General features: G+C 61.8%; 1 protein-coding gene across 3 annotated transcripts in view; it reads right to left on the bottom strand.

Annotated features, from left to right (window-relative positions):
* Positions 1-11,364, bottom strand: part of SH3BP2 (SH3 domain binding protein 2) — a gene marked incomplete at its 5' end in the record, with an annotated part of 37,564 nt that overhangs the window by 13,125 nt on the left and 13,075 nt on the right. The window contains one exon of one of the 3 annotated variants that reach the window (XM_079921042.1): positions 5,810-5,992. The exons of 1 other annotated variant lie outside the window; for it this stretch is intronic. In XM_079921042.1, the coding sequence (XP_079777168.1) occupies positions 5,810-5,892 (83 nt within the window). Of the gene's footprint in view, positions 1-323; positions 488-5,809; positions 5,993-11,364 lie in introns of those variants that run through there. One more of the 3 variants, XM_079921043.1, reaches the window with a different exon arrangement.

Genomic DNA, 11,364 nt, shown 5'->3' with positions numbered 1-11,364 from the left:
GCCTCCCCGCACGCCTGCTCCTCGGCCCCTGCCCAGGTCGCTCGGGCTGCCCGCTCCAGCTCCACCTAAGCACAAAGCCACCCCTCTGGCCTGCGCCCCAACCAACAGTGGAGCCTCCGACAAAGCGCGCCACCCCCGCGCCCGCCCGGCGGCCCGCACCGGACAGAACCCCGCGGGCGTAGGGAGGAGGGGGCCCCGCGCCCGCCTGCCCCGGGAAGTGCTGACAGACGGACAGGCTCCCGCCCCGTCCGAAGCCCCCAGACCCGCCGGAGCCGGCCCCCGCCCGCCTTTGTTCCCGCCGGAAGCGCCGGCTCGGTCCTCACAGCGTCCACGCGATGGGCACGGCCGGCTTCGGGGGGTCGGCCCGCGCCCGCCTCCCCTGCGCGCACCGACAGGGCATCGGGCCGCGCGCCCGGGCCGCCGCCTCGCCTGCGGCGCCCTCCTCCCGCCAGCCCCTGGCCCGCGGCCGCGGCCCCTCGCCCGCCATGCCGCCCCGCCCCCTGCCCGGCCGCCGGCTCCGCCCCTCGCAGGTGAGGCGCCGCCCCGCCCGTCAGCCCGCGGGGCCTCAGTTTCCCCGCCGGCCGCTGCGAGGGTGGGGCTGCGGGGGCGCGGGAACGCGGGGGCGCGGGGCGGACGCCTGAGGGGCCGCCCGAAGTCGGGAAGCCACGGAGGTGAACGGGCAGCCGGCCTCACGACCCCGCGCGGTTGGAGGGCTCCCGACCGCCCCCACACCCGGGCCCCAGCCCCTCCGGCTCCTGGCGGCCGAGACCTTGGGAAAGTGCCTCCTCCTCCTCCTCCCGGAGCCCCGGCCCGCAGCTCTGTCAAGGGTGGTGCGGGCCGCCCCGCCTCCCGGGGCTGAGCTGGAGTTGAAGCGGGGCTGGCTGGCGAGTTTCCCCTCCCCCCGGCCCCCCGGGGCGCGAGCACTCAGGCTCGCGGTCGGGGCTGCCGGTCCTCCCTCGTTCCTCCCTCGTTCCTCCCCCGTGGCCCACTCTGGGCGGGCTGCGTCGCCTCTCTGACCCGGGATTCCTTGCAGGGGTCAGGGCTCCGGTCCTTGGCAGCTCCTTCTGCCTGGAAGGATGTGGGCACCTCTCCCAGGAGCCCCCTAGGCTGGCTACAGGCTGGCCTCCCAAGCGTGCTGCCTTCTCTACCTCCACTTGCATACAGGCTGCCACCGAGATGGGCCACCTGCAGCAGAGGGTGGGTCTAACAGCTTCCGCCCTGCTCCCACCCAGCGGGAGGTCCCTGGTTTCCAGGCCTCTGCCTCAGGCCAGGGCTCTGGCCCCTTCCCGCTGCAACCAGCCCCTGCCTCTCACGCCTCTACAGCAGCCTCCCTACCCTGAGGCTCCAGCCAGCCTCTGTGCCTGTTCCCAGTGCCCTTGCCAGCCCCACGCCCCCAGCATTCCCAGCCCTCTAGGCTGCCTCCTCGCAGCCCCCTGCCTGTGCCCCCCTCCACCACCTCCAGGCAGCCCCACCCCACCTCCTCAAGTCCCTCCCTGGCCTCCAGTCTCTTTCCTCCATCACCCTCCCCTCAGCACAGGCTCCAGCACACACACCATGCCCATCACTGCTCTGTTCTAAGCTCCAGGACCTGCTCATGTCCAGCTGGCCCTTCTGGATCCAGCCCCTGTGGACCTTTCTCACGGGCTGTCCTCCAGCCCTCCACCTCCCGTGTGTGTGCCTGCACCAGCCAGGCCCGTGGCTCCTGTTACTCAAATCCACTGCGCTCCCCCCTTCAGGCCTCTGTCCACACTGTTCCCACTGCCTGCTGTTACAACTGAACTAACTCACCCTCAAGAGGTGGTTCAAATGAACACCAGTCCTTCACAAACTCTTCCCCAAACCGAAGAGCAAGGCACTCATTCTAAGAGGTCGGCGTGGGCTTCCCTGGTGGCGCAGTGGTTGAGAGTCCGCCTGCTGATCCAGGGGACACGGGTTCGTGCCCCGGTCTGGGAAGATCCCACATGCCACGGAGTGGCTGGGCCCGTGAGCCATGGCCGCTGAGCCTGTGCGTCCGGAGCCTGTGCTCCGCAACGGGAGAGGCCACAACAGTGAGAGGCCCGCGTACCGCAAAAAAAGAAAAAAAAAAGAAAAAAAAAAGAGGTCGGCGTTACCTTGATACCAAAACCAAAGACCTCGCAAGAAAAGAAAACTACAGACCAATATCCCTATGAATGTCGGCGTAAAGTTCCTCACCAAAATACTAGCAAACTGAATCCAGCATCATATAAAAAGGATTCTACGCCACGTGGGATTTATTCTAGGAATGCAAGTTTGATCTAACATTCAAAATTCAAAAAATGTAGGAAATTGCGTGGTGGTCCAGTGGTTAGGACTCAGCGCTTTCACTGCCAGGGCCTGGGTTCAATCCCTGGTGTGGGAACAAAGATCCAAAAGCCTCATGGCACAGCCAAAACAACAACAAAAAACCCAAAAAACAAAACTCAAAGCAGGTAATACATTATGTCAATCTAATAAAGAAAAAAAAAAAAGAACATGCTTATGCTGACAGATGCAGAAAAAGCATTTGACAAAATTTGACAATCCTTCATAATGAGAACACCCAACCAACTAGGAGTGGGAGGAACTGCCTCAACCTGGTAAAGGACATCTACGAAGAACCGAGAGCTAACGTCATAAACAATGGTGAGTGACTGAAAGCTTTCCCCTACAAGCAGGGACAAGGCAAGGACATCAGCTCTTGCCACTTCTATTCAACATTGTACCAGAGGTTCTAGTCAGGACAATTATGCAAGAAGAAGCAATAAAAGCTATGCATGGGCTTCCCTGGTGGCGCAGTGGTTGAGAGTCTGCCTGCCGATGCAGGGGACGCGGGTTCGTGCTCCGGTTTGGGAAGATCCCACATGCCGCGGAGCGGCTGGGCCCGTGAGCCATGGCCGCTAAGCCTGCGTGTCCGGAGCCTGTGCTCCGCAACGGGAGAGGCCACAGCGGTGAGGGGCCCGCGTACCGCAAAAAAAAAAAAAAAAAAAAAAAAAAAGCTATGCAGGTTGGGAAGGAAAAAGTAAAACTATTCAAAGATGAGATGATTAGAAAATCCAAGGGATCCACTAAAGAAAGAATGATTAGAACTGCTAAACAAGCTCAGCAAGGTGGCAGGATACCAGATGGATACACCAAAATCAGTCCTATTTCTCTACACTAGCAACGAACAATCCAAAAATGGAAGAGGGTTAACTCAAGTGCCCCTTCTTTCAGGTGGTCCCACCAGCTCAGGCCCAGCACACAGGGGGCACCCAGGCAGTCCCAAAGGAGGTGTAGAATGCTGACCCCGCTGGGTGCGGGAGACTGCACGTTGCCTGGAAGGCGCAGGAAGCTGGAACAGCCCCACCCTGCTCCATCGCCTCCTCCCCCATCTGTAAGGAGACCTGGCATCTGTGTGGGGCAGGGGGTGCCAGAGGCAGAGCTGAGGATGATGGGGCCCACCCCTCGTCCTGGCTCCACACCTGAGCGAGCATGGGGAAGGAGCCGGGGTGGCGCGCGGTCCCACCCTGGTCAGCTCGGTGGCCAGGCAGGTGCAGGCCTGTGAGGGGCTCAGTCTCACCTAGCCTCCGTCCCTCTGCGGGCAGGAGGCGGGCTCTTGGGTGTCCACGGGCTGACCTTGGGTGGGGAAGGTGGGTTGTAGCAGGCCTGGTCGTGTTCCACCTTCACCTCCCCTGCGAATGTCCCTGCTTCAGGAACAGACATCCACCGCCCTTCTCCAGAAAATGGACCATCGAAGGGGAAGCTCATCCTGATGGCCGGATATCCTCTGGCCGCCCGGCCCTGCCCTGCACCACTGGGTGAGCTGGGTTGGGACCTGCCCAGGAACACAGTGCTAGGCACGCTCCCCAGTCTCTGCTCCGTGCCCACCCCCACCTTCTCTCCCAGCTGCGATTGGTCTGTGTGACCCAAGGCCCGAGGCTGTAGGGGTGAGGGCAGAACAGGCCGGAGAAAGCTGCTCTTTCCCACAGAGAGAGACAGCTCCGTTGGTCTCCAGGAAGCGCAGGCTCTGTGGCTTCCATCTGCCTTGGAGCTGCGAGCCTCTGGGGCGTGTGGTCACATCCCCTGCACAGGCCCACACAGGAGCCGTGGCTCCGCACACTCGGTCATTGTCACACACGGTGCACCCAGACAGGATGTGTGTATGAGCCGCACGGCCCGAAGGCAGAAGGTTCTGTGTGTGCACACGCGTGTGTACCGGTGTGAGCCTGTGCACCAGGTTGCCTGGAAGGTGCATGAGGAAGGCGCTGGAGGGCAGGGTTCCCTCGGCTCTCCTCTCCTGCACCCGCAGGTGCGGTCTCGGCTGTGGTGAGGGAGCTGGCACCTCGTGGGACCACAGGGTCGGGGTTCCGTCAGTGGTGACCAGGCCGCCCATGTGTGGGAGCTGCAGGGTGAGGAGGGTCTGGGGGGTCCCAGCCCCGAGGGAGAAGAGACCAGGTCCCCCAGTGCACTCACTCACACCTATGCACACACTCATTCGTCACAGGCCTGCATGCACGCTTATCCACTCGCGCCCGAAGACACACTCTCACATACCCACCTGCATATAATCATACGTGCACACGTACACACATGCACTCGCACATACCCATGTACTCGCTCACACAGGCTCACACGCATACGTATGCACACACTCATCGCACATGTACACGCTCACATTCATTCTTATACATGCACTCATTTTCACACATGCCTGCTTGCACTCAAATGTACTCATACACACACACTGACTCACGTGTATATTCACACACACACACACACACACACACACACACACAGCCTCCAGGGGCTAGCAGGACCTTTCATGGGTGGCCCCAGTGCCCTGGGCAGGCAGCTTGGGCACAGGTCAGAGTAATCATCACTACCCCGCAGCCCTGCACTGGTGCAGAGCCAAGTCTGACTCGACAGCTCATTAAACCCCACAGGCGTTGCTTTACCTCCATCTCACAGACTAGGACAGTAATGAACAAGCTCAGCAAGTCGTCAACTCGCATGGAGCGCACCGGGCACTCACCGTGGGGACCAGACTCTGTGCTTCTCGAGGACCACCCCACGTCACCATCCTAACACCCCCTGACGTGTGAACCTGTGTCACCCCCACGACACTGATGAACACACCAAGGCTCGGAGAAGCTGAATAACTCAGAAGTCACACAGCCAGTGAAGAGTGGAGCGCTCAGCCTGTCCCGCCCGGCACAGAGCGGGCGCTAGGTGGCGCTGGAGGGGCGGGGCCGCAGCGCCTCTTGGTTCCGTCTCTCCTTTCAGTTTCTCCTCCCCCTTCCTCTTCCCAGAATCTTTCTCCATAAAAGAATGAAAACCAAAAATCTCCAGTGAAGGCCAGTGACGAGCCATGCCAGAGGGAGGGAGGGAGGCACGACCTGGGCTGGGGTCCCTGAGACCCTGAGGCTCTTCGGCTCCCTGCCAGGCCCCCCAGCACTGCGCTCCCAGGGCAGGCAGGCAGTGGGAGCTCACACAGCTCTCCGTGTCCCCGCAGTGCAGGCACGGTCACGCTGACACATCATCACACTCACACACGCACACACACAATGTGTGCACCCAGGACCCAAACGCCAAGGCCACCCAGGCAGGGCAGCACATGACCAGGGGGCGGGGTTGTCCTCTCTGGGCTCCCACTTGCCCCGTCCAGCTGAGGGCTCTCCTCTCCGCGGCCCAGGGCCAGCGTCCTGTGCGCCCCACCGCGGGCCCCGTTGAGGGGGGTTCTGACTCGTCACGGGGACTCCCTGAGCGGCTCTACAGGTGCTGGGCCGGCACCACCTCCCGAGCCCCCCAGCCCCAGGACCGCCCTGCTGACCTGGTGGCACTGACCCAGCACATGACTGTCTTCCTGCCTGGCGACGGCTTGGGGGCAGGTGTCCTGGGGCCCAGGAAGGCCATGTGGCTCAGGGGCCACGAGGCGGGGCTTCAGCCGGCCTCCCCTAGGCAGGCGCGGTGCCCCGCGCAGCCCAGAGTGCTGGGCCGGCTACGCCCGCGGAGCCTCCTGCTGACAGCCGCCTGCTGCATCTGGGGCCCGTGGCCTCCAGGGCTTCCTCCCCGCCCAGGGCTTCCTGTTGCCGGGCCCCTGGGCAGCCCCGGGTAGCCAGAACTTCCTGCCTTCCACCCTTTGAGGTCCTGAGGCCCAGCGCTGTGCCCAGTCAGTGCCGTGTGGCCTGCTGGCTTTGGGCCACGCCCACTGTGGCCAGAGACCACAGCTCGCCAGGCCCCGGGATGAGGCCAGCTATGCCCCCGGGAGGCAGCTCCCTGCCGGTCCCCCCCAGGGCCACCTCCGTACGTTTGACTTCTTCCCAGCAAATCGCTGAAGCCCCAAAGCCCAGGGCGCCAGGCCTGGCCTCCCTGACCCCAGGGACAGCCACACAAGAAGTTGGTGCTTATGCCCCACACGGGGAGCTCACTACTACCCGGGCGTGCTCCCACCACCACCACGGGCGCCGCTGCCCAGTTCTGCCTTCCGAGGCTACACGGCGCAGCTGTGCCTCTGGCACCAGAGCCTTCTGCGTTTCAAGGTGGCCACCTCTCTGCCCTTTGACACCAAGGGACCAAGGGATGGGTTCCGAGCCTGGGCCCAGGCGTCGGCCCGTCACCTTCCCTCCGTCCCCCAAGCCTTCTGCCCCACCCCATCCCCCCATGCCAGGCACAGCCTCTGTGACACAGCTGCTGTGACAGAGCAGTGATCGCCACTCTCTGCTGCCTCTGTGAACACCTGGCTGGCTAGAAAGCACTTACAGCCCCAGTGGCAAAGCACAGTCCTGTCACTCCCTGGTCCCTGACCGGGTCCCTCCCAAGCCTGCTCTGCCCCACCAAGCCGGGCTTCCTCCCCCGCCCGGGTCCACAGCCAGGAAGCTGGGAGCAGGGATTCAAGCCCAGGCTGCTCGGTGCTGAGCCCCCAGGCCCCCTGCCTCTCCTCCCCCGAGCTTGGGTCTCAAGGTCACACCTCGCCCAGGGAGGACAAGACCAGCTGGAGGAAGGAGTGCTTTGGGGCCACGCCACGGCAGGATTTGAGGGTGACACAGGCCGCAGACTACGGGCGTTGCAAAGGCCTCGTCCTGCCCGCCAGGTTTACCAGGGCATAGCCCCACAGCCAGCTGGGCCAGTGCCTAGTCAGCCTGCATCCCTGTGTGTCGGGGCCTGAGGGAGGCCGGCCCTGGCTGGGGGGCCTCCATCTCCCAATGTGTGCACAGCCCCAGACCCCTGCCAAGGTCCCTGCACCACCCGGGGGCCAGTCTGGGGTGTGAGACTACCTGCTATCTCCTGGAGGATGGGGCTGTTGTGTACGAGCTGTCCTCAGGGCGGGACCCTGGCCTCCGCAGCCTCAGTGCCCTCGGTGGCAGTGGGCAGGCCATGCCTTCAGGAGAAAGCTGACCACAACAGATGGACGGGTGGTGGCAATGGGGAGGTTCAGTGGGGCCCCCTGCCCTTCCCCTTCGCAGCCTGCCCAGAGTGGGGAGAGGGCTCCCAGTCAGACTCAGCTGGGCATCCCGCCCACCTCTATCCTCTGCCAACTGTGGGCCTCAAGCTACTGACCTAGCCTCTCTGAGCCTTAGTTTCTTCATCAGTGCTGAGGGTTGAGATAAAATAGCAGGTTAGGAGCCCCTGGGGCTTGGGCAGCCAGGACAAGCCAGTGGAGCAGTTCTGGGACGGGGCAGGGGCTTCAAGGGGCCGTGAAGTCCAGAGGAGGTGCCCAGCAGGCACTGGATCAGGGGAGGCCTCCAGACGAGGGGCCAGGTTTGACTGAGAAGGAGTTTGCTGGGGCAGGGGTGGCCTGAGGAAGTCAAAGTCCGGGCAGCCGGGGGGAGGCTGGGGGGGCGGGCGGCAGGGGGGGAGGGGGAGGGTGTGGGCACAGGCCTGCAGATGAGAACTGCCCGAAACGGGAGGCCGCCAGGCTCTCACTGGGACATCCCATCCCTCACTGGAGAGACAGAAGGATGGATCAGGAGGCCTGGGGTCTAGGAGCCACAGCCTCCCCTTGCCCCTGCCCCAGGAGGGCCACCAAGTACTATCCACAGCAGAGGCAGAGTAGGCAGAGGGCCACACCCGCTGGAGCCCCGGCTCAGCACTAAGAGGCCTAGGGGCAGTCACGCCCGAGCAGAGGAACAGGGGTCTCCGTGGAAGTCAGACCTGCGTCGACTCCTTCCCCAGCCCTACTCCCTCTGGGAGTCTGAGGTCAGGATTCCCCGGGTTGCTTTGCGACCTCTGAAGGCCCCGCCACTCCAGGCCTCTGTTCCTCCCTGTGCCCTCCCATCTCCCGAGGCAGCATTTCATCCCTGCAACAAATAACGCAGCGATTCACATTCCTCAAACAGAGGACATTCAGGGTCCCTCCTTCAATAGTGGGAGCTCCACGACCTTTCACACTGTGCTGAGAATAACCAGCCCCCAAGCAGCAAGATGTGTGGGGCTGGGGCCCCTGCCCTCAGCAGCTCTGGTCTTCCACCCAACCCTCCCCAACTTGCAGCTCCTCCCCCAGCTCCCAGGGCGCTGCCTCTAAGTTCCAGGCTTGCGGACCACCCACCATGCTGGACGCAGCACACTTAGCAGGGTGGGTGGGACTAGACAGCGGCGGGGCAGGGGCCAAGAGTCGGCCTGAAAAAGTGGAAGGGAGAGCCTTCTGGGTTCCAGGGGTCCTCAGCCTGCCCTGGAGCCAGGCAAAAGCCCAGGCAAATGCCCACCACCTCTGCAGCAGGCCATGGAGCCTGCCCCACCCTGATGCTCACAGCCCACTCACCTGCGGTGACCCTGGGGATGCTAGGGTTCAAAGAGCATGGCACTGGCCGGGCCAATGGTCAGGGAACAGAGGTGTGGGGACTGGAACCACGTCCCTGAGAACCCCAGCCCGGTGTCTCCCGCAGTCTCCCAGAGCCCTGTGCCCAGTCCAGTGCCCACCTGTCACCTTCATGCCAAGGAGGGCCTGCCAGGCTCAGGGAGGGCCCTGGGGCCGGGGAAGGGTGGCTGGCACCTCCATTCGTGTGAAAACCTCAAGCTCTCAAAATAAGACGCTTTGCATCAGTCCCTCACAAAGGAAGGGCCCAAGGCCACCCACAGCCACCCACCTACTTAGTCCCCACCCTCCGGGGCCAGGGCCACCAGCCTTTCCCCTGTCTGAGCCTCACTCCTCTCTGCACAGGTGCTGTAAGCTGCCTTCCTGCGCAGGGCTGCAAGGATTCCCGGGTATTTGGTCCTGGGTGCCATCCAGCTGGGCAGAGGGAGCGGGTGGCATAGAGGGCAGGGTCCTGGTCACGCCACCCAGTGTAGTGGGCTGAGTGGGGGCCCCCAGAGACATATGTCCAAGTCCTAGACCCTGGGAACTATGACCATGACCTTATTCGGAAAAAAGATCTTTGCATATGTAATTAAGGATCTTACCATGGGCCCTAAATCCAACAACAAGCATCCTTATAACAGACAAAAGAGAAGGGGGAAAAAAAACCCGGAAAAAGAGATCAGACTTGCGGTTACCAGAGGCGGAGGGTGGAATTGCAGGAAGGTGGTCAAAAGGTACAAGCTTCCAGTTATGAAATAAATAGGTCCTGGGGGTGGAATTGCAACACGGTGACTGTAGCCAACAGTGCTGTATGATGTGCAGGAAAGTTGTAAAGAAAGTAAATCCTAAGAGTTCTCATCACAAGGAAACATTTTTTTCCCTTTTTTCTTTTCTTTTTATTGTCTCTGTATAAGAAGGTGGATGTTAGCTCAACCCTATTGTGGGAATCATCTCACAGTATATGCAAATCAACCATCATGCTGTGTGCCTTAAACTTAAAAATAAAAAGAGAGGGCTTCCCTGGTGGCGCAGTGGTTGACAGTCCGCCTGCCGATGCAGGGGACACGGGTTCGTGCCCCGGTCCGGGAAGATCCCACATGCCGCGGAGCGGCTGGGCCCGTGAGCCGTGGCCGCTGAGCCTGCGCGTCCGGAGCCTGTGCTCCGCAACGGGAGAGGCCACAGCAGTGAGAGGCCCGCATACCGCAAAAAAAAAAAAATTATAAAATAAAAAAAATTAAAAGAGAGAGAGAAAAGACACAGAGGAGAAGGTGATGTGAAGACAGAAGCAGAGATTGGAGTGATGTGGCCATAAACCAAGGAAGCTGAGGGCTGCAGGCAGCCACTAGAGGCTGGAAGACAAGGGAGGAAGGAAGGATTCTCCCCTGGAGCCTCCCGTGGGAGCGTGGCCCTGCTGACACCTTGATTTTGGAGTCTGGCCCCAGGACTGTGAGAATAAATTGCTGTTTTTTTCAGCCCGCAGCTTGTGGTACTTTGTTAGGGCAGCGTGGGAAACTATTTTACACGGGGACTGGCTGAAGTTCTTCCCCTGGATGAAGTTCTTCCCCTGGATGAATTCACAGTCAGTTTGAAGTCCTGGGCGTGCCAGCAGGGCGAGGCTCGCTCTGTGTGAGGCATCCAGCTGGATAGGGTAAATCTGAGCGGGTTTCCACAGCCTCACCACCTCCCACCCTTCCCGTGCACGGGGTCGGAGGCCACACCCAGCCTACACCCACCAGACTTGCTGGGCCCACCTCCGGACCCTGGTTCCCACCCCTGGCCAGCCCTTCCTTGGCTCTGTCCAGCCATTTCCACCACGAAGCAGAGGCCAGGCTGGTTCCCTGGCTGAGTGTATGGGGTCTGGCCCCTGCTTGCTGCCCTGAGCCCTCGACTCTGGGCCTGTCACACAGGACCACCGTGCCCCACCCTGAGTATGCGCAATCGTCTCCACCTGGAAACTATATCCTCTCCAACAAATGCTCCCTCATCCTCTGAAAACAGAACCATCTAGAACCTCACCCCCTCCTCTGCAATCTCCAAGTCAGTGGCACAGCCTTGCCCACCAGGGTGTCACATGTGTTTGCATCCCTAGCACTCCCCATGGGCCTGGGTCCCACTGAAGCCCCGGAGCCCGGTGCCTGGCCCACAGAAGGGGCCAAGAGCCCGATGGATGGGTAGACAGATGGGTCCAGCGTCACATCTACACACACAGCCATACCCCTGACGTGGCTATGCAAGCACATGCCTGGCCCTCAGAGCCAGAGTGAAGCACTAATCTGACCCCCACCAAGAACTGACGCCCAGTGGCTGTGGCAAAGTCCCATGGCCCAGGACCCCCCCACCGCCTAGTGAGGTAAGCCGCCAGCCAGCACTGGGTGAGCACTGGAGTCTGCTCATTGCAAAACAGAGAACAGGCCAGCATCCCCCGAAGACAGCAGTGTGCTGGGGTCTAGGAGGCCCCCAGGGGCTTCTCAGGGCTACCCAGGGTGGAGGCGAGAGGCAGTCCAGCCACTCCCGTGTCGGCGGCAAAGGGAATTAGGGGAAGTGCAGAAAGAGGCCCACATGCACAGCTGCCCACATGGAGCCTGGGCTTC

This window comes from Stenella coeruleoalba, assembly GCF_951394435.1.
Source record: "Stenella coeruleoalba genome assembly, chromosome: 4".
Lineage (NCBI taxonomy): Eukaryota > Metazoa > Chordata > Mammalia > Artiodactyla > Delphinidae > Stenella > Stenella coeruleoalba.
Note: the sequence above shows the minus strand (reverse complement) of the source record. Positions and strands in the feature narration are given on the sequence as shown.